Below are 24,048 nucleotides of genomic sequence, written 5' to 3'. Positions count from 1 at the left end.
AAATTCCTATTTTTAATTTGAACCTTGTTGTATAAGAAAATTGGGGTGATAGACTTTTGTTTGAAAAGCAGTAAATTATTTTTATTTAAGCAATAAGTTAGTTGGTTCACGAAGGGTTAAAATTAGTTTGAAAATAATATGTACCTACATTGTAATTTACATTGTACCTTACGAGGTTAAAAATGGAGCTATAATATTTTTAACAGGTGTTGTTAACTTTGTGACGAAATATTTCACGAAACCTTCTCATTGTTTCAGACACAACTTCAACTGAGACATGCACAGCATCCCAGAAAAATACAGATGTTAGCACAGCACCACAACCAAACGAACCTCTAAGCTATTACAAAAAAATGAAATCAAAAAAGACATTCCTATGCCACACGTGCAACCAATATTTCTCAAGCAAAACCGTCTTAAACACGCACATTCGAATACACCTCGACATAAAGCCTTACTCCTGTGCAATATGCGACAAAAAATTCAGGAGTGCGTCGTGTCTAACGATCCATAAGAGAGTACACACTGGTGAGAAACCGTATAAATGCGAAGTATGCAAGAAACGGTTTACGAAGCGTGTTAACTTGAAGAGACATTTGCGGACGCATGTTGCTGCAGGTACTTTTTATTGTTTTTTTTTTATTTTCTTAATGTAGCATTGTGAAACTTTGTGTGCTCTATGTTATACAGATATTCAAATATTCTGGTTATTATATCGTAAGGCCTAAAAAAAGTAGTTTACAACGTTACTACTTTTTCTTTAAGGTCACAAAATGTCTAGATTTCATTTCTATAATAATCCATTAGAACAGGAAAAGTCCATTAGAAGCATAAAAGCTTCGAAGGTTGAGAATGAAATTACTGGGAATGACTGAAATGTGGCTCTCAAATTCTGAAGGCCTCTTGAAGACCCAATCCTTTAACTATTTTATACGACATTTCAGTCAATTATAAAATAATACACTGTAATTCTAATTATGTAAATTGTTCACGTTTCAGGGTTGATCGACGGCCCAGCTAACATGGGTAGGTAAAAGCCTTAAATTATGTGTGTCGCTTCGAATAATGGTCCCTATGACAGTTCCTTCAATCCTCTATTAATAAGGTTTAATTTAAAAGATAAGATACGTTTTTACCGTATTTTTATTATTCAAACGTTACATGGTCTGTGTACACGTCTGTGGCCATGAGTAAGCCCATTCATAATAATAATAAAAAAAAATGTTTAAAAAAAAATATTGTGCTAAATTTTGGTAACCGCAGTCCACGATATAAAATGAACCATATAACTGTTCCTTTAAGTCTCTTTTGTTTGGGCTGGTTAAAAAAATAATTGAAGAAATATTTTTTACCCGTATTACTTAAATAAATAATACATTTTAAGTTCTCGAGGATTTTGCCCCATATATCATAAAAAATATGACTTTCGTTGCAGTTTTCCTTCTGCAGCGCTAGCATGGTGACGTTTTTATCTTTCGCACTTACATACTTCTTAGAATGTGACAGAAGAAAGAGCCAATCATGCTACAGCCGCTGAACTGTATTTACCATAATAATTTTTATAGGTGTCAAGCTCTTCGAATGCGAAATATGCCACAAGCAACTCACCAACAAACGCAACTTAATCGACCACATCCGCATACACACGGGAGAAAAGCCCTTCAAGTGCGATATATGCTCAAAACAGTTCGCCGACAAACGTAACTTAACCTGCCATTTAAGAATCCACACCGGTGAAAAGCCTTATTCGTGCCATCTCTGTCAGCGCCAGTTCGTGCAAAAAGGACAGCTAAATTCTCATCTACTAAGTCACTCTGCAGAAAAGCCTTACCCATGTGACCTTTGTGATAGACAATTTACAAGAAGAGATCTTCTAGCATATCATAAGAAAGCTCATAATGGGGAAAAACCTTACACCTGCGAAACGTGCCAAAAGAAATTCGCGCGCAAAATGCATTTAAACAAACATATGATCACGCATTCAGATAAAAAACCTTATCCTTGCGAAATTTGCCCTAGACAGTTTACGAATAAACGTAACTTTATTACTCATAACAAGATACACGCGGGTGAGGTGCCGTTTTGCTGTATGACATGTGTGAAGCCGTTTAAAGATGAGAAGGCGTTGGCTAGACATAAAAGAATCGTGTGTGAGAGAGATCCTAGTTTAGGACCTTTAAAACCTAGGAAAAGGAGTAATAGAAAAGCGCCTGAGAAAAGAAACGAGATTGAACCACCACAGGCTCTGAATTTGACAGTTAGTGTTAAGGAAGAGCCAGAGTCTTAGATTAAGAATTAGGATAGCTAAAAGATCCTAACCCCCTTATTGATAAACGCGCTACAAGCCTCTATTAGCTAATAATCGTATGCCTTTCATCTGTCATTTTGACTTATACAGGGTTACTTTTTTACCAGTACAATAAATCAACATACGTAATTGTTGCCAAAAATAAAAAATACCAGCATTCTTTGTTACTACTATTTGGGAACAAAAAAACAAAAATACCAATGCCCGAACTTATCCGCTAAAGTACTAGAAAATGTGGATGCCTTACGCATCAATTAGCAAACGCACGAACTGGCAACTGTTTGTTTACGTCATCGCGCGCGATTTAGCGAGCGGCTTAGTGCAACCAGAAGTTACTAAATTGGTGAAGGATAAATTAATTGATGCGAAATAATTTTTTTAATTTTTATTTGTGCAATGTGATCTATTATCGATACCAATGATGTGGTAAAATTTATTGTACCGGTAAAAAAGTAACCCTGTATATTTTTAAGAAAGGGATAAAACATAATTTAAATAAATCAGACCCATAGTTTTATGAATAAGGGGGTTAGTGTTTATCTTCTTGCAGTGTATTATACTGTGAAAATAAATGTGAGTGTAAAATACCTATAGATGTATTATTGATGGATAAATACACTGAACGCATCATATTATTGTTTGAATATGTTAATAACAAAATAAAAGTACCTTTTCTTTTAATCTTTATTATAAAATATTTAGTACATTGCTCGCGTTTTCCATAATGTTTTAGATAGTTGCCCTACCGCCTTAGATCACTTAGTGACCTCATGGCTGTCATTTTCTGTACAAAACAGTCTGGCGATTTTTGCGGGGGAGGGGCACGTGAAATGCATGGCTATTTGTACATGATTTGTACGTAACCTACAAATAGCCATGTCAGATAAACGTCAGTCCATACAAAAGTATGCATAATTATGCAAGGTTTCCGGCAGTGGGGTAAGCTCTTAAAGGCGACTCCGATTATTAAATGCTCTAAGCATACCGATGTATTGATAAGCAAGTTTTGTTTTACAGCTTTGAAAAAAGATGTCGCTGGCAGTGTGATCAGTTAGTTATCAACGATAAATACATCCTTTATTCACACATTTATTGTAAATTTCTTGACCAAGAACGTCGATAGCTAGTTTTCTTGTCGGCGGTGGGACAACCGCCTTAACCCTTTTCTAGGCACGATTTATCGACCACATACGTGCCAGTAGATTTCAACTTTAGCATTCCGATTTAAGCTTCAAATTAGATTGCACTTTCGGGAAATTTGACTTGTCTTCAAATGAAGCATCAAAGCTGGATTAATCGGAATATATTACGGATTTTTCGGGAAAACCTTGTAGATTGGTGCGGCCCGGAAAAGGGTTAAAACGCCGGCACCCACGACGTTGCATATGAAATTCAAACTGTTACATCTCAGTCACATAAAAAAGTTTTAGCAAAGAGAATAGAGTGTGAAGAGGCGGATTCATAAAGTAAATTATGAAGCCACTGTAAATTTACTGCCATCTTTCGACAAAAGATTAAAACTGTTAGAACGCCATTTCACTTTGATCCTTATTCTTTCCGAAGATATGGTCCAAGCATTTCGAGCGATGGCGCCATAACCTTTAGCCTACAGTCGAGTAGATGGCGTTAATTTTAATACATATTTAACAAGTTAACACATATCAGTGAAAGAATAATGGTCGAAGTCAAATGGCGTTTTAATAGGTTTAATATTCTGTCGAAAGATGGAAATGTACCATGACAGTAACTCTTTATTTCAAATTCTCTTTTGTTTTAGTTACTAGATTCTTTAACCATTATCTCATAAATCTGATGCGTTTGATGAAGAATAAACGGAGACCCGCGACATATGTAACAACTCTAAATCCTCGCTTCCATGATCCGATAATGGCAGCACCTTCTGTGACAGTAACGAAAGAACCGTATCTAAATTATTCTTAGAAGTCCTACTAGACCCTGACATTGAATTAGATGGACTACGACCGCGTTCTGATAAAAAATCCTCTATAGAATCCTTCGGAAAATTTGCTTGAGCGCAATTTTCTGTCAATGAATGCGTTCTCTGAAGTGATGTTACATATTTTGTGTAGAAGTCATGCGGTTCATATTCAAAACATTTCACTTGCTGCTCTGATGATATTACTGGCACGATATCCTGATTTATGTTAGATGTCCCGTGTTCTGATTTCTCTACTGTATCATATACTTGTATACCGTGATCTTTACTTTGTATAATTTCTGAGGATTTAGGCTTCGCTATCCAATCTCGTCTTTTAAGACATCTCGATAGAATATCATCTGACATGCTAGCTTTAGCATTCTTCTCTTGACAAGCTTTATACAATTTTATTTTCGTGTCAATGTTAGACGAAGAATCAGTCTGAAATTGACACGTAGTTAGTGTACCATGGCTTGTGCTTATTAAAGGTGTGGTTATGGAATCATCTTGTCTATAATTAAAGAACTTATTTAAAAGTTTTTTATCTTTTCTAAAACAGTAACATCTGTCTCTATTATAATAGGCTAATAAAATAATTAAACAGCACTGCACGCAAATTACACCAATCAAAAATTTTGGCGATTTCAAACAGTCTAAAAACTTTTTTGGTAATTTGCAAAAGTTATAATCTATGATTTTCTGTGATCCCGCATACCGCGTAGCGCCTGCAGTTCTCGTAGTATTTGTTAAAATTTTCTTATGATCTTTGTTTTTCATTCTCTGTCCATCACTTAAGGACTTTATTTCTTTAATATCGTCTTCTGTTATTCCGGCCACACATTTGTTTAAATCCTCATCGTAAATGTCATCTTCAGAGCAGGTGACTGCTGATATACATCGTTTTAGGCGCTTGCTAAAATGTGGCTTGTGGCCGTTGTAATAAGTGTCACAGTTGACTGGCTGGCAGTCGTTGAGCGCGTCATGATCGACGCGCGCGCAGGGTGTGACGTCAGAGGGTCGGCCGGTGTCGAAGGGTATGGTCACTGTGTCCCGGTATAGTGGATGATCTGTGGAGAAGATATGATTGTGTCATGTGTGAGGTGTATCCCATCAAAAACATAAATGTAAAAAAGGAGAGCCAAGTTCAATACAAAAATTATGCTTGGCTGTGGGGTTCGCCGCAAAAAGAATGGAGATTTAAATGAGTGCCAAGTTCTATGCAAAATCCAAATATGTATTTATAGGAACAAAATAACATTATAAACAAGTATTAAACTCTATTTCTTTGCTTTATTGGATACCTATAACAATTGCTGTTATTTAAAACAAATGCGAGATCTTAAAGCAGGTTAGATTTGACTTGGCCAGTTTTCATTACATCAATCATTTTATAAAGTTATTCAACATATATATTTTGTAATTCTGATAAAAACTGGCCAAGCCAAATCTAACCTACTTTAAGATCTCACATTTTTTTTAAATAACAGCAATTGTTATAGGTATCCAATAAAGCAAAGAAATAGAGTTTAATACTTGTTTATAATGTTATTTTGTTCCTATAAATACATATTTGGATTTTGCATAGAACTTGGCACTCATTTAAATCTCCATTCTTTTTGCGGCGAACCCCACAGCCAAGCATAATTTTTGTATTGAACTTGGCTCTCCTTTTTTACATTTATGTTTTTGATGGGATATCAATACTTTTTGTAAAGAAAACTAGGCAGGTATTGAGATTTAATGTTTTTTCTTGTGTTTCCGCTGCATGTTTTTTACTTCTGTTCTTTGTATTAATTATGTGGTGCCACGCGCCGCCAACGACACACCGTGGGCCGGTTGTTTAGCGCGTATTACAGGTTTTTTGTATGGGGACCCCCCCTATTTTTTAACTTTTTTTATTTTTAGATTTTTTCCTACGCTTACACACAATTACCGAGCTGGATTCCAAATTTCATCCTTCTAGGTCATCTGGAAGTAGGTTAGGTTTAGGTACTATATGTCAGTCACAATAAAAAAGAAATTTGTATGGGAACCCCCCCTATTTATTAACTTTTTTTTGTTTTTAGATTTTTTCCTACGCTTACACACAATAACCGAGCTGGATTCCAAATTTCATCCTTCTAGGTCATCTGGAAGTAGGTTAGGTTTAGGTACTTATATGTCAGTCACAATAAAAAATGGTTTTTTTGTATGGGGACCCCCCCTATTTTATAACTTTTTTTAATTTTTAGATTTTTTCCTACGCTTTCACACAATAACTGAGCTGGATTCCAAATTTCATCCTTCTAGGTCATCTGGAAGTAGGTTAGGTTTAGGTACTATAGGTATGTCAGTCTGTAGCCGACGATTGCAGCCACGGGTGGAGAGGAGCAGAAATGAGAACAACTAGGGATACTTTTTGAGGTAAGTGTTAGAGCGCATGGACATGCGTGTGTCGCTCGGTGGCGTTTTGGGAACTGACGTTGATTGGTCGATAGCCGATGCTCATTGCACACATATGCATGCTCTCGCGCACACTTTATTCACACATAGATACATAGAAAACAACAGTGGTAAGTAAGGTAAGTACCTACATATGATTTTATAATATTAAACTAAAATGTATATTAATTACTAAGTTTTATGTTTCAGGTTATTCATTTCAGGTCCAGTATATTGCGTCGTCTACATTCTCGGCCCCATTGTCCGTCAAGGACAATCATCATCTGCTGTGGGGAGCAACGCTAAACGCGCCACTGGTCTGGTAAGCATTCCGGATTGTGTTTTTATATCGACGATTCGAATGCGCCCATCGGCGCCAGCGTGGACTTCATGGACCCGTCCTTTGGGCCAGACATTTCTAGGCATCGCTGGGTCTACGATTACTACGACATCGCCCTTTTTCAGCTGTTTGCCCTCTTGGCACCATTTTTGTCGTGGTAGTAGATTTGGTAGTACCTCGCGCATCCAACGCCGCCAGAATGCATCGGTAAGTCTTTGTGATATTCTCCACATCTTCTTCCGAAACAGGTCAGTGTCATCAAATACACCAGGAACTGGGAGGTTCGAAGAGGAGCCTATGAGGAAGTGGTTTGGTGTCAAACTTTCTGGGTCGCCGTGGTCTGTCGATACGTAGCTAAGCGGACGACTATTTACAATATTTTCCACCTCTGCCAACAATGTGATCAAAACCTCTTCGCGTGGAGCTCGTTCCTTTAAGACCACTTTCAGGGATGTCTTGACGCTTTTAATTAAACGCTCCCAGGAGCCGCCCATGTGAGGACTAGCTGGTGATATGAAGCGCCATTCAAGTTCTTTTGTAGTCAGTAGGTCTCTGACACTCGCTTGGTCGTTTATCTCCTTCAACGATCTCCTCAATTCGGCGTCAGCGCCTCTGAAGTTGGTACCATGGTCGGAGTACATTCTGTATGGCCAGCCTCGTCGTGATGCCATCCGTCTCAAGGCCATGATAAAGGAATCTGCAGAGAGCGAGGGTACCAATTCTATATGGATCGCTCGTACTGTCATGCAGGTGAAGAGTACTCCGTACCGTTTCTCGTGACGACGGCCGACTGTCACTTCCATATGCCCAAATAAGTCAACGCCGCAGTGAGTAAACGGGCGTTGATGATGAGCGAGTCGCGCCGCCGGTAAGTCTCCCATCCGTGGGTTACTAGGTCTTGCTTTTTTTATTCGGCAATACAAACATCGTGCCGCGACTGTACGTACTGTAGGGCGCAAGTTAACAATCCAATATTTTTGACGAATATCGTTGACTACAGTCTCATTATTACCGTGCGCAGCCATCTCGTGATAACACTTGATTATCAATCTCGTTATGTAATCACGTCCGTCAAGTATAACGGGACGTTTCAGGTCGTAGTCAATATACGAAGCAGCGTCGATCCTCCCGCCGACGCGTAGCAATCCGTGTTCATCTAATATCGGCGTTAATTTGCGTAATCGGCTGCTTGGTTCGATTGCCTTATTATTTTTCAGTGCATAAATCTCTTCTGGAAATGATTTTATCTGTGAGTAACGCAATAATTCTCTTTTAGCGCGTTGCATCGTGTCGGCATCAATCTGCGCATTACCAGGTCTTCGGCACCTCGTAATAAACAATAAAACGTTTGCCATACATCTCCATAGTCTGGTCCACGAAGAGAATTTATTCAAATCAGGAACAACAGGTAAGTCTTCATCTTTTATTTCATATAGCGTGTTTACTTGTAACAGCTGATCTTTGTTTATCTTTTGTTTTGCAGCGTCATACTTCGGCCAGGTGTCGCGCGGCGAGTACAGGAATGCAGGGCCACGGAGCCAGTCGCAGTCGCTATTCAACTCGTAAGTATTTAATTTAGTCGCTTTGTCAGCTATATTCAAGTCGGTAGGTATATAATTCCATTCACAGGATTGAGATAATTCATCAATTTCGCCAAGTCTGTTAGCGACAAAAACTTTATAGTTGCGCGTATCGTTTTTTATTTGATGCAAAACGATTAAAGAATCGGTCCAGAAGTACCGTGTGCAGGCGGTCAACCTGTGTTCGCGCGCTATTGTGTCAGCGAGTCTGCAGGCGATAACAGCTGATTCCATCTCCAGTTTAGGTATAGTTATATATTTCTTCACAGGTGACGAACGGCATTTACTCGCGATGAATGAAACTTGTACTTCATTGACGTTACATATTTTGCGCCAATAAGCGACGGCAGCGTATGCAGTAGGAGCAGCATCGCAAAAAATGTGAAGTTCGAGTTCTATAGTGGTCTCATTCTGGCGCAAGGTGTGGCGGCGAGCGTTATCAGTATTATCGCGCTCGCTCATAACTTGTTCGCCGGCGCCGTGAAAATAAAATCTCGGAATGCGCAAATCTTTCAAAGATTGTAATTCCGTTATCCAGTTGCGAAATACTGTATATTCATTCGTAGGGATCTCATCGTCCCATTTAGTATCCGTTCTCCAGATATTTCGTAGCATTATTTTTGCTTTGACAGTAAATGGTGCAAGAAAGCCAAAAATGTCAAATATTGACATATAGATGCGCAGGAGTTCCCGCTTCGTGGGTTTTCGTTGCAAGTTAATTATCTCCGTCGGAATGCGTTTAAGTGATAAATCAAAGCCGAATGTGTCGCTGGCCGGGTACCATAGCAACCCAAGCGTTCTCTCAGGTACGTCGTCGCATCCGGTTTTGAACCTTATTGCCTTGTCACTTAAGGTTTCTTTTGGCGTGCATTCTAAAACTTCAGGTTTGTTAGATATCCAATTTCTTATTTCGAAGCCACCTTGTTTGTGGATTTCGGAAACTTCTTTTATCATCTTGATAGCCAACTGCTCGTTGTCCACACTCTCGATGTAGTCATCCATATAATGTGACTTCAGGATGGCCTCGACCGCTTCAGGCATTTCGTTTTGGAATCGCATTGCATTTTTATTTTTAATATGTTGTGCAATGAATGGAGAACAATTGGTTCCAAATAACAATGACGTCATAGCGTAGGTTTTTAGTTCGCTGTTTACGTTCTCGCGCCATAAAAATCGTAACGCGTGCTGGTCTTCTTTCGTTATCTTGATGCGAAGGAAGAATTCTTTTATATCGCCCATAATTGCAACTGGTTTTTCTCGAAAGCGTAGCATGATGCCCAGTAAAGACTGAAGTAGGTCAGGACCCTGGAGTAGGTAGTCGTTCAGGGAGCGACCGGCCGTGGCGGCTGACGCGTCATGCACTAGTCTCAATTTTTTCTTGTTTTTGTTGTCAACTCCAAAATGGGCTAAATAAAATACGCGCTTATGTGGCGTCAACAACTCTTCGTCTGATAATAATCGGGCGTAATTGTTTTCAAGTAAATGATTAATACGCTCCGTATACCTAGAGGCGTATCCTTCATCTGACAGCATTCTTCTTTCCACAGCCAGGAATCTCTTATAAGCATTTGGGTAAGAGTCAGGCAGTTTAGCATCATTTTTCCATGGTAAACTAATTTCATAACTCCCGTTAATTAATCTTGCAGAGTTATCAATGACGTTGATTGCACGAATGTCGTCCTTATTTACGCGTGGCTTAGAGTTCACTCCTATTGATTCGAGTGCAAACGATCGACGAACCAGTTCATGAAGTTGTTTATCTGCGCTGTCGCTAAGTGCATCGCTTGACCATGGTGGTGATGAGTGTGTGTCTGCGTCTGTGCATGTGTGCGTCTCCCGCCGCGCGGTAAGGATGTCCGCGGGGGTGGCGGTGGAGGGCGGAGTGCATGCGTTGCAGATTTCGGCGGCCGGTTTAGCGCGCTCGTACAGCACTGTTGTCAAGGCATGCTCGGCGGTCGAATGTCGACCGAATATGGCTGCAGGTAAGGTTCCGTGTAAACACCAACCGAGTTTTGTTAATGTGGCACAAGGTTCAAAATCGCCCCGATGAACAGTCTTTAACGGCATTAACAAATGGTAATAGTCCTGTCCGATTAATAACTTCGGTTCCATATTACAGCGGGGTATAACACTTTTTAGGTCGCGTAAATAATCGTAAGAGTCTAAGTTCACGTTAGATAGGTCCAGTGTTGGTAAGTCTAGCTCACTCATTTTTCGCGCACGTAAGTCGTACATTTCACCACTAGAGTTCGAGATTTTAAAGTTCACAGTTTCAATTGTACACTCGAATTTAGATTTCCATGCACATTTCATACGTATTGTCTTTGGCTGACCTTGAAGGTTGACACAGTTAGCAAGATCAGCTGATATCAGACTCACTGCGGCCCCATCATCCAAAAGGGCATAAGTAGCAATAGTGCCGCTAGGTCCATGGAGGTTCACACGTACAGGCTTTAGGTAAACACTATCACTAGGTTCCACGACAGTATTGGTAACGGTTGCGGTCGTGGGATTGTTGTTGACAGGTTCATCTGTCGCACTTAATGTTGGCGTATTATTTAGGTCTACGTTGGTGCTGCTATTGCGGGGCGCTGCGCTGGCTGCGTTAGGTTTGTGCGGCCAGTGAAGGACGCGGTGGTGGGGCAGCCCGCAGCCGTCGATATCGCACGATGCGGCCGGGCAGGTTTCTTTCCCGTGGCCTAGCAACAGGCATTTATGGCATATTCTGTTTATTTTAACAAAGCGCCATTTATCCTTGCGTAGCGCGCGTTTAAATTTCGCGCAATTAGTCAGCGGATGATAAGACACTTTACAAAACTTGCACTTCGTGTTAGTATCATTATCGTTGTTTAAAATGGGGTGAACTTGATGTTTTCGGTCTTCCATCTTTTTGGGAAATTTATGTTCATTTTGAGAATGGATATGAGTTACACCAGCGGCGGCGATCTTCGTAGCTTCTTTGTGCAGGAACTCGGAGAATAACTGTAATTTAGCTTTGTTTGTATCGCTGTGTTCGTATATATAATCTGCCCACTTGTTGATAAGCGCACTGGGACACTTTGATATAACGATGCTTAGTAACTCAGGGCTTCGAAGATGGTCGGTCTGATTAATAGACTCTGCAGCTGCCACGTAATTCTTTACTTTGACGGCGAAGTTCACCAACTCGATATGATACGCTTGCGGTAAAGGTTGCAATTTCTTAAATTGTGATACAATTTTATTTATGATTAGGTCAGGTCTTCCGAATCGTAGCTCTAGTGCGTCTAGGATGGCGCGTGGTGAGGTGTCAGTCGTAAATAAAGATGAGACCGTTTCTTTAGCTTCACCACGGAGACATTTCTCTAATCTTGCGATATTTTCAGTATCACTATAGTTGCATAACTTCGTGGATTGTTCGTATGATTTTTTAAATTGTATCCACTCGAGCGATTCACCCGAAAATAGCGGTAAGTCCTTAGACGTGGCTAATCGAGATAAAAGGCGAGTATTAGCACTTTGAGTTGTAGTAGCTAGTTTCTCCATTGCTTGTGCTAGGGTTTGAAGTGAGCTGGGTCCGGGGTTCGGTTCTTGCCAAGGAGTCGCGAGAGCGCGTTCATCTTGATCGTCTTGGCGACTTTTCTCGAGCCACTGTTCTACTTTTTGAGATGTTTCGGACAAAATAGATCGTTGTTCTTCACTGCAACGCGACTTCTGAGAATATTCTTCATCCAGCTTAGCGAGTGCAGCGTCTAGCTTTTTGTCTATTAACTCCTTCTCGATCCTAGCTTTAGCTTCGGCGGCGTCTAACTCTAATTGCTTTCTTTTTGCTTGTAGTGAAGACATCGAAGTCTTATTCGAAGTATTGGATCGGTGATATCCATGTTCAGTTTCAGTTTTGATGCTACCCTCTTTTGCGGTGGGCTGAATCTGCAAACTGAGTGCCTTCGCGTTGAACTGGCTTGCGTGATCCGTAAATTCTTCTTCTTTGGAGTTCCTTGGGCCTGGCACTTCACTCTGAGCATCCGTGGCCTGTTTCAACTTTTCTCTTTCGAGAGCACCCCGCGTTTTAACCATGGTGTGCGGAGGCGTGTGGAACATTCCTTTGCGTCCCGACATCCGTACTCCTCTGGATCCGGTTTGATAGGACCATGTGTAGCCGACGATTGCAGCCACGGGTGGAGAGGAGCAGAAATGAGAACAACTAGGGATACTTTTTGAGGTAAGTGTTAGAGCGCATGGACATGCGTGTGTCGCTCGGTGGCGTTTTTGGGAACTGACGTTGATTGGTCGATAGCCGATGCTCATTGCACACATATGCATGCTCTCGCGCACACTTTATTCACACATAGATACATAGAAAACAACAGTGGTAAGTAAGGTAATATGATTTTATAATATTAAACTAAAATGTATATTAATTACTAAGTTTTATGTTTCAGGTTATTCATTTCAGGTCCAGTATATTGCGTCGTCTACACAGTCAGTCTTAAAATTTACGACTTTTTGACCTTCATATCTTTATAACCGTTTGAGCTAGCTTCATGAAATTTGGGCTTCTAGATATCCTTATGGATATAATTAAACACACGTAGTTTTATGTGTTTACGTTAAAGATGTTTTGAGTTATAGAAGGGTCAAAAGTGGCACCAAGTGGTTCGTGTAATATTACACTTGGCGCTGGCTAGCCAGTTCCTTTGCTTGAACTTGGCTTGACACGCTGCCGCGTGTCTAGATATTTAGGTTATGTAATGGACTTTGACTATGGAGCCATTTTGAATACCTCGCCCGGTTTACTAATAGTTCTGTTGCTGACTGTACCTGACTTACCTTTGAGTTTTGAATTGACGTGTACGACACAGAAGCCACGCCTCTCGAAGGGGTCGAGAAGAGGCGCAGCTAATCGCACTGTCCTTGTCTCGCCTAGAGAAAAATAAATAACTACTATTAGTACTTTAGTTTAGATGAAAACATTACACGATCAAATAATGTAGGTAGGTTAAAGTCAGGTCGTACAGTGACTGATCCAGGCGGTTTTGTAATTGGTCGGTTACCCAATAAATGTAATAACTTCTCGAAAATGTACAAATTGTTCGTTTACTTTCATTTAAACACCTAAAGACATAGATTTATAAGGCATAGATTCCTAGTCCGTACACCCCCAGTGAAGCCATTTCAAGTGCGACGTCACGTCACACTCGTATCGTCGTATTCGAACGGCCGTCGCAGTACTCAAAGTCAAATCGGTGAGTGTACACCTCCCGTTTAAAAATCAAAAACTACAGGAAAGATGGTTGTTTGTACAGTAAATGGGTGTCACAACACATCATATAATAAAAACAAACCGCCCGATGTTACATTTCACGCGTAAGTACCGAGTTTAAGGTGATATTTTTACATAATCGTAAATAAAAAAATCCAAATTTTCGTCCGCTGCCATTTCTTCTAAATGTTGCCAGTGTAGTGAATATTTTTTCCTCCAAATGGGACATGACGTCTACATTCTCAAATAAATACGCTCAATTGAATTTCATTGTATAATTGTAGAAAATTATAATTAAGTTAATTTTTTAGGTATTTAGTTTTTTTCTTATTTTTATTATGTGTAATGTTCGTTTCAGTTTTCTGACTGATCTGCTGTCTGCGAGATGGAAGGAAAAAATTAGACTAAATCGGAATGACGCATTATGGAAACATTGGAAACCGACTAAACACAGTCGAATATGCTCTGTCATATTTAAATGTATTCTTATTATTTTATGCACTTTTATTTTGTTGAATAAAAGTAAAATAGTAAAAACTTATCAGCTATTTATTTAAACCTTATTTCACAAAGTACAGAAATGCCATAAATCCCAAAATAAACAAAAAGCTTTTGCTACAAAATCGAATCTACACACTTCCTAATTATTAATAACCAAGTGTGGATGTTGTTAAAAATCCCCTACTTTGAGAGATGTAAATGAATACTGGCAACATATTTTGTATATATGTGTGTGTTTGCTGAGCGTAAAACACGAGCGTCGCACGCACACATCCATCGTGTTTCGGCTTCACTTTTGGCAGGTTCACCGTATGGGGACTATCTGTCTATGCGTTATTAGTTTAAGCCAAAAGATACAGACTATATGTACTGAAAGCAAAACCTACGGGTTAATAGTAGATTGTTAACCAAGAGATGAAAGGCACTATTATGCGTGAGAGCGCCAATAATCTGAGGCTGAAATAATGCCTTTCACCCGAGTTACACACACTACTTTTTATTTCGAATACGAGGAAAGCAAAACATGACTAAGTATAAATTTTTATGGGTACATTTTTTTGAGGGTACATTCAATTAACAATTAAGGCAAAGGTATCGTTATTTGTGGAATGGGAAGTCAAATATCAGAATGGAAATTGTATATCAAATCAATTTATACCCAAATTTGAATGGCTTATCGTAAACAAAATTATAAAATCATACTTGGAACATAAAATGCTCTAGTGCAGAAACGTAATATCATTATCTGCACACCTTTTAGACCCTCTTACAGAGCATCAGATATGAAAAATTAATTTGACCTCACCAGAGGGAACATTCTGCAAACACCCCCCAAACAACTTCACGACATCGCAGTTCTCCTCATCCCCCTGCTCTGTGCAGCATCTGCCTGGGATGCATTCCACTTTACAGTCCTTGCCTGAAACAGGATTAAACATGGCCCAGTAATAAATAGGCTTACGATACAAGTGCGAAAAGTAGGAAAGTCGCAATCGCAACCTGACCACGCGACCAAATCATCGTAAGCGCCGTAAAATCCATGGCGCTTATTACGCGTTTAGGTCGCGAGATTCACGCTCTACTTCTATGGTTTGTTTTCAAAACAACATGGCGCAAAATACTGGTTGTCTATACCGGTTCTATACATTAGTAATAATAGTTCAATAACCTTAGATGACGAAATATGTTTTTGTTGATAGCTGATATTCAAATCATACCTATATTTTTAATATGTACGTAAAACTTCATAGCTACGGAATCTCTTGAAACTTCGTCCAAGCCACACGATATCTTTAAATGCTTATTAACCCTGCTCGTTGTAAAATGTAATAAAAAACTTAATAAATAAATACGAAATAACATGGTCAGCTTATAAAATTGACAGAGGGGTTGACGTGACAATAAAGTATTAGCATTAAGTTTTTAAAGAAAGAGTTTAGAACAGAATGTAATGGCTAAGTTTTCTCGCAAAAGTCCGTCTAGACTCTGACCACTCTATGATCACGCGCCATGTTGCGGAATTTCATTGGAACTAATTTCTTCATACTTTCATACTATACCGCCGAACGAGGAGATCCGTAGACGAACTAAAGTCACCGACATAGGCCACCGGATTAGCAAGCTGAAGTGGCAATGGGCAGGCCACATTGCACGCAGAGAAGATGGCCGATGGGGTCGAAAAGTGCTCGAGTGGACACCATGGACTAGCAAGCGCAGCGTAGGACGTCCACCCACAAGATGGACAGACGACCTTGTTAAGGTCGCCGGAAGACGCTGGATGCGGGTCGCTTCCAACCGGCACCACAGAATAAATAATAGTACTAGGTACAGAAGACTCACTCTCTAACAAAACGCGTCTGTCACGATCAGCACAGATATGGCCGCTAGGTGGCGACAGCGCCACGCGCGGCTTATGGCAAACCCCAAAATTGGGGTCGAACGGATGGAGTTTTAGCTACCTGTAGCAGGGGTGCGAAACTCCTGAGATCGGTCAAAATCGGCTCCGCTCGGCTCAGCATTGCTCCGAGCAATTATTAGGGTTGGCACCACTTGACTTCCTTCTGCGTGCACGACCACAGATAAGATAATCACTTGAATTTTGACAACCCTAAATAGCCGAAAGGGATAGTATCATATATTAGAAAGGGATAGCATGATTCGACCCTGAACCGCTGTCAAACTTCGGTTTTGTAGGAAGTTTCCTTTCTGTACGGTAGTATTATTATTTATTCTGTGCCTGTAGCAAAGCGACGAAATCGCGGAGTGAGCCACGCCTGCCGGCACGTATGGAGGTCCAAGGGGGAGGCCTATGTTCAGCAGTGGACGTCTTATGGCTGAGATGATGATGATGATGACAATACCGCCGAACTGTCACCCTACATGAGAATAACAGCGACCTCTTGACAATGATCATACTGGTCAGAACGGGCGCGTATAAAATACAAATTTCTCTTCAGTTTTTAAAGAATAGGTAGAGTGTTTTTACGTGCTGCTGCGGTGAAAAATAAGTTGTTTGTGTAACCCAAGTGACCCAAGTGCAATACCGAGGAATATTTATTTAACAGCAACGTTATCTGTGTTGAAATAGTAAACAATAAATATTTATGAATTGGGTCTTAAGGTTTTTAATCAATACCCTGCCCTTTGTCATTGACAGCAAACATCACTTATAAGGTCTTTAACGCGATGAGACCCATTGAGACATGCGACGTTAGGACACTGAAATCTTTGCCCATTCATAAAATCGTTATCAGTTCGTCTGTACTCGTTTATTATATTATAATTATGACAAACGTGATCAATTGATTCATTCTAAAATGCGTGACAGTGTGGCTACCACCAGTACGGCTACCACCAGTACGGTTACCATCAGTTTGTCACTGACATAAACGCCGTCGAGAACGTAATTTACTTTCTATACATCTCGCTCGCACTCGCATATTAGTGCGAACGGGATGTATAGAAAGTAAATTACGTTCTCGACGGCGTTTATGTCAGTGACAAACTGATGGTAACCGTACAGTTTTGACATTGACAGATACGCTCGCGTCTACGTAAATTACTTTCTATACATCTCACTTGCACTAATATGCGAGTACGAGCGAGATGCATAGAAAGTAAGTTACTTAGACTTACTGTCAATGTCAAAACTGGTGGTAGTGGTTCAGTTTGGCACGGACATAAACGCTATCGAGAACGTAACTTACTTTCTATGCATCCCCCTCGTACTAGTATATTAGTGCGAGTGAGATGTATAGAAAGTAAATTACTATAGTCCTCTGATGATGGCGACCTCAGCAACTACGTATTAAGCCAATAAGGGTCTCCCCAGATATATGAAGAGAAGAAGAAGAAGAAGCCGACGACGCGTCGGCCGGCGCCGGCCGATGCGAGCCGAGCCGAACGACGACTTTCTCGCTCTTATTGCGCAGACATAAAGCTTTTTTCCATCGGATTTTGCCGATTCCGCGTTGACATATTTGGGGGAACCCTTATGGGCTCGAATGTGGCTGGCCAGGCCGAACTTGGTCTCAAAGACTTCTGCAGGCGATACAATTGAGTTGGCCAGACGCGTTAAGGAAGACTCTCGTTAGACAGTCGTGTCCAAGCCTGAGCTTCAGTGTTGCCAGGGCTCTGGAGTCCTAAGTTACGTTTCGTTTCCCTAAAAGTCACGTTTTTGCTGCTTAAGTCACATTTTTATATTATTGTATTGTATGGGTAGGTATAGCTGGTCAAGCAAATCTTGTCAGTACAAAAAGCCGCGAAATTCAAATTTTCTATGAGACGATATCCCTTTGCACCATAGAAGTAGCATCCTATAGAAGTGGTGTGTGCGTGCCTCCGTGAGGGACAAAACATACGCAATGCGACAATATTAAAAACATTCCTGACAATATACCAAAAACAATCTACGTAATTCGGTCGGGTTATTTGTTGCCCACCATAGCCCATACTTACAAAAAGGTGGGGAACAAACAAAAAGTGAGACTGTGACAAGGACAAGCAATAGTACCGCTTTCTCTGCTACTCCTACTGAAAGATCTATAAGTGTATCTCGTTCGGTCATTTGGCCCCTCCCCCATGTCTTCTCTATATTATTGTACCTCTATGCTTTGCACCTACATTTTTCAAATTTGTCGCCTTTTTCTACTGACAAGATCTGCTTGACCAACTTTAAATCGATTTTCAGATTCAGAAAATAATATATTTCACAAAAAATCTACTAACTTTATATGATTTTTCTTTTTGAAACACACATTTTCATACTTAATGCTATTTGTGATCGATTTCATGAATTTTAAGGCGTATCCAGACTAGTAAATATTTCGCCAATCTGATTAAATTGCCCGATCGAATCAGGACGTGCGGACGCAAACGCCAATTTGGCTCGCCGAATTAAATCGCCGATTATGACCGATATTACCGATAAAACGGAGTACGGGCGCAAGAATACCAATTTGTGACGCCAGTATTTTCTTTTTGGGGCATTTTTTCAATTTAGGGGTACTAATATCTAATATCACCATAAATCTATTGATATTTTTGTTTTTGAAAATAATCAATTCTACCAGCAAAATTTGCACTTCATTACTTTGCCTCACATGTGGATAAAATGCAACTTTCTTATCAGTTTTTGAACAATCACGAGAGCCTTTAAGCGGTATCCAGACGGGATGAACAAATCGACTGATTTGATCAGAAATAAAATTGGCGTCAATCTCCGATTTAAGGCGTATTCAGATTAGTCAAATTTTCGCCAATCTGATTAAACTGCCCGATCGAATCAGAGGCCGCCAGAGGCGTACTAGGTATACTATCAAACTAAATAACACCGTCATGTCAAGGTAACAAGTCTCATTTTGCCACGACTATTATAATAAACGTGATAGTGGATGTAACGTCAAAGTGCCAGTGCAAGTGCACTTGACGACCGGTCTGGCCTAGTGGGTAGTGACCCTGCCTGCGAAGCCGATGGTCCTGGGTTCGAATCCCAGTAAGGGCATTTATTTGTATAATGATACAGATATTTGTTCCTGAGTCATGGGTGTTTTCTATGTATTTAAGTATTTGTATATTATATATATCGTTGTCTGAGTACCCACAACACAAGCCTTCTTGTGCTTACTGTGGGACTTAGTCAATCTGTGTAAGAATGTCCTATAATATTTATTATTATTATTATTTATTAAGTGTCAACTTGGGTGCATTCACTGCGTTCCTAAATAATACGAATTGCAGAATTAAACTTGTCCAAAATTCGACTAGCTTAAAAAGTCACAAAAATTGCCTCATGATCGAAAGTCACGCACATGTCACACGAGAAGGCCAAAATTCACGAAAAATGTGACTTTTGTGACCATCTGGCAACACTGCTGAGCTTACGGCTCATCGTTTTCTAAGGAAAGCATCACGTGATCGTCTGTCATGTCAGAAAAGTAAGCTCCGGAAACTCCGGCCCGGACACGGCCCGGTCTAACCTGATACTCCGTATAAGATAAATAAAGTCTAAGAAAAAAACGTGCCTCGGATGTCAAGCAAAAGTCACTGTCGAATAGATGGCGCCATATACCTTTGGCCTATTGTCGTTTAGATGGCGTTGGCGACACCGTTTGATATTTAACAATTTTAACACGTATCAGTGAAAGAACATGGGTCATTGTGGAACAATAAAAATTAATAATCATAGATCCGTAAACATATACTAATTCATTTATACATTTTCAATTTTATTTTAAGTTTTAATCGTGTGTCGATAGATGGCAGTAAATGTACCGTGACTACAAAATTTACTTTGACAGGACCCCTCTATACTATCTATTCTTTTTGCTGATACGTATACGCGTAAGAGGGCTTCGGTCTCTCTTTACATATATGTCAGTTTTGATAATGTCAGTAACTCATGGTAGGGGTACTGGAAAAAATACGTATGTAAGTGGAACAAAGACTCTTTAATTGGCACAACGCCCTCATAAAAAGTATGTTTAATTTGTATGTAAATTGCTGCCTTTATTTACCTACTTGAAACAATTGTAGCGATTATATTATAATTAGAAAAGCTATACTTATAAGGTATACGTACAGTAACATCAGATATATCGGAGCCGAGGTGCTCAATCATATCTGAACACGCACTCTAGCGCCTTGGATAATAGAGGCGTGTTTAAATATTTACGAGCACCTTGGCCGCTCCGATATATCTGACGGCGACTGTATTGTTTGGATAAGTTTAAATAGTAAGTTTAATGAATATTTACTCAATTGTGTTGGAATGGATCAGCCGGCCTAGCCAAGGTGACAATCGGTATCGCTACGACAACGAAACGCTTTGTGTCTCTCTATCACTCTTCCATATTAGTGCGACAGTGACAGTTGCATTTCGATCTCTACGGAGCGTAAGCGATTGGCATGTTGGCTGCGCGGCCTGGGCTATAACCGCGGAAATCGAAGTTTGCAAATTGCGGGCATTTTTCTCTGTCAGTCTTATTACGCTTTCATTGGAGTAAAAGAGAAAGATCCCCGCAATTTGCGGATTTTGGTTTTCGCGGTAGCCCCTCTGTTGCTATAGCTATCAGGAGCCCAATTAAGATTTAATGATTTGTTACGGTTATGATATTATTTTGATACGACCATGAAGAACGTTCTCGCTGATTGGTGCATGCGAAAAGAAGTGAAAGTGGGTTGCCAACTCCAATTTTTTTTTACCCCTGAGCTCAACTTAAATCCCCTAAAACTGTACTATTATTTTGGAAAACCCACTAAATAAAAAATAAAATAAATTATTATAGATTTTCCAAATTTAGAACATTATTATGATTTTCAACCGGTTCGACATTTTAATGATCATACATATGAACGTTATACATATTAGATGGTCAAGAAAATCTTCTATGAGACGATATCCCTTCACGCCTACATTTTTTCAATTTTGCCGCACTTTTCTACTCAAAAAAAAACCACAAAATATTAAGCCCCTAAAAAAACCCCTAGCTGGTTTATTTCCCCCTAAATTTAGTGGTAAAACCACTAAGTTGGTATCCCTGCTCACTCTCTAACAAAACGCGTCTGTCACGATCAGCACAGATATGGCCGCTAGGTGGCGACAGCGCCACGCGCGGCTTATGGCAAACCCCAAAATTGGGGTCGAACGGATGTACATTTAGCTACCTGTAGTAAAGCGACGAAATCGCGGAGTGAGTCACGCCTGACGTAAGTAGACTAGTGCCCTGTTTATCAAAAGCTTGTAACTTGTAATACAAGTGGAAACCCTTTTTGACAGCGTTTGTTAGAAAGGGACTTCCACTTGTATTACAAGTTACAAGCTTTTGATAAACAGGGCACAACCCTAAACATTGTTATGACAGGCAACTTCCGACGGCCCTATCTTATCAGAAACCCTTGATCCTGAGGGCGACCCGCCATGTTTTGGCTAGTTACAGCCATTCATCTTTTGAAATAGATAAAACTTTGTATTGTATTTGGCGGAAAGTCGCCAGCCTGTCGGTATTCTACAGGTTGCACTTCGGGGAGTGTGCCCAAGAGCTACACGAGCTTATTCCACCGTCCCCATTCTACCATCGGACTTTTAGACGCACGGCCGGTTTCCATCCTTACTTGGTAGATATTCCACCAATTCGCACGAAGCGCTTTGCTTCTACTTTCCTTATGCGCACTGCCAAGGAATGGAATTCCTTGCCGGCGTCTATATTTCCGTGTTCTTATAACCCGGCAACCTTCAAATCAAGAGTGAACAGGCGCCTTCTGGGCGAGCTCGCTCCATCGTAGGCCACGTCTACGCCTCGGCTAGTCTGTGGCCATGAGTAAACCCATTCATAATAATAAAAAAAAAAAAATTATACACGTAAACATAACCATTTTATTAACTTTAGTTAGGTATGTATTGTAAAGGCTGATATTGCCATGGTATAATAATATACTCCGCCTGGTACTCTCTTCCCGTCTTTTCTAGGTCACGTGACTGACACAAGCCTACGTCATCATGCGACAGCGCTATATGATAATATGCGATAGCGCTATATACAATAGCGGCCATGTAATTGTGACGTGTGATGGTTTTTGTAGCTTATCATATTAACAGCAACGGCTTTAAGCAATATAGTATCCCATATTTACTTTAAAGTTCACGGTATTCGAGATATTTGGCATCAAAGTTGAACAATTTTAGGCTAAAAAACTGGTTTTCTGGCCATAACTTTTATGTTAATTATTTTAAAATTAAAACCTTGGACACGATTTTCGAGACTTCAAAGACGAGCACAAATATATAGATTTCGTACATGTAAGATCCTTCACTGCAAACTAGATACGAAAAAAGTGTTTTTTTAGACAATGTTTAAAAAAATCATAAAAAAATAAGTATTCATTTTTTTTCAAAATCCGGTGGAGAAAACTGGAGATAAAAGATTGAAGAACCGATAACCGTTTGTCTTATAATTCTATCTGTAGTGCAAAAAAAGAAGATACGATTCAAAACTTGTCAAAAATCGATGAAAACCTCGGGTAGCCCCTTAAAGGGCTGGCATCCATGCATTGGCCCCACCCCTTTAAGAATGACCATCATTTTATGTGCGTGACGCACAGGAAATAATTTTTATACACAAAAAAAATCGGTTTACGTCACAGTCACACATTAAGGTACAATTATTGTAAATACAAAATAAAAAAAGGCACCGATCAGGAGCCTCAGTGCGTCATCCAAGCCATAGTTTTGTGCATTTTTTTTTGTATTATGATCCTTTGACGTCAAGCACCCTTATTAAATAGGTACCGTTTTGCTTAGGTCCTAACCTATAACCAAAAAGAATAGAAAGTATAGAGGTGTCCTCAAGTGTCCTGTCATAGTAAATTTTGTAGTCACAGTAAATTTACTGCCATCTATCGACACACGACTAAAACTCAAAATGAAAACGTATAAGATTATCAACAAAATGTATATATATAGATAAATGATTTTATTATTTTTATATCATTTTGATCCATGTTCATTCCCTGATATCTATGTTTTACAATTGTTAAATATGAAACGATGTCGTCACGCCATCTAGCCGAGCATAGGCCAAAGGTGTGGGCGCCATCTATCCGAGAGTGACTTTTTCTTGATTTCCGAGGCACGTTTTTTTCTTAGACTTAATTCATCTTATACGAAGTTATATATGTCTTTGCTATAACATAGAGTACTATAGGTACTCCTAAGTAAAGAAATAGTGATAACTGCATACATCAGTTTTTTTTACTAAAACGTGCGTTATTTCGTAGGCGGCATCTAGCGTCAAGTAGCGGAATATATCAGTACTGCTAGTCGACAATAGATGTCGCGGCGAACAAAAACTCTAATGCTCAACAATTTTCAGCTAATATTACGAGTATTTATAAACAGATTACAGATTAGGTAATATAAAATTTGCGCATCGTTTAAGTACGATAGAATGCTGTACAATATTCTACAAGAACATCCTGTAACTATAATTAAGTATTCTTGCAAATAAATGATATTGATTGATTGATTGATTACTCGAAACTCTATTTTCAACTCCTTCTGCTTGTAATATTAGTTGTAAATTGTTTAAGCAGTACATTTTTCGTCAGTAGCGACACTTGTACATATACCATCTGGTGTCAAGTAGCGGCATTGAGAGTTCCACTACTTGATGTTAGGACGTTAGATACTACGAAATAACGCGCGTTTTGGCAGGGGTGCGA

General features: G+C 39.8%; 2 protein-coding genes across 2 annotated transcripts; one reads left to right on the top strand and one right to left on the bottom strand.

The window, feature by feature from the left end:
* Positions 1-263: 263 nt before the first annotated feature.
* Positions 264-2,388, top strand: LOC134677891 (gastrula zinc finger protein XlCGF8.2DB-like). The gene is made up of 3 exons (XM_063536333.1): positions 264-618; positions 1,000-1,026; positions 1,566-2,388. Exons 1-3 carry the CDS (start codon positions 354-356, stop codon positions 2,285-2,287), a joined length of 1,014 nt encoding a protein of 337 aa, XP_063392403.1. The 5' UTR covers positions 264-353; the 3' UTR covers positions 2,288-2,388.
* Positions 2,389-4,109: 1,721 nt separating this feature from the next.
* LOC134677953 (uncharacterized) lies at positions 4,110-15,764 on the bottom strand. Its single transcript, XM_063536388.1, has 4 exons — positions 15,549-15,764; positions 15,132-15,250; positions 13,398-13,485; positions 4,110-5,314 (listed from the first exon to the last, which is right to left on the bottom strand). The coding sequence occupies exons 1-4, from the start codon at positions 15,577-15,579 to the stop codon at positions 4,110-4,112; spliced, it is 1,443 nt and encodes a 480-aa protein (XP_063392458.1). The 5' UTR covers positions 15,580-15,764.
* Between the last annotated feature and the right edge of the window lie 8,284 nt (positions 15,765-24,048).

The sequence above is a fragment of the Cydia fagiglandana genome, chromosome 27 (assembly GCF_963556715.1).
Source record: "Cydia fagiglandana chromosome 27, ilCydFagi1.1, whole genome shotgun sequence".
Lineage (NCBI taxonomy): Eukaryota > Metazoa > Arthropoda > Insecta > Lepidoptera > Tortricidae > Cydia > Cydia fagiglandana.
Note: the sequence above shows the minus strand (reverse complement) of the source record. Positions and strands in the feature narration are given on the sequence as shown.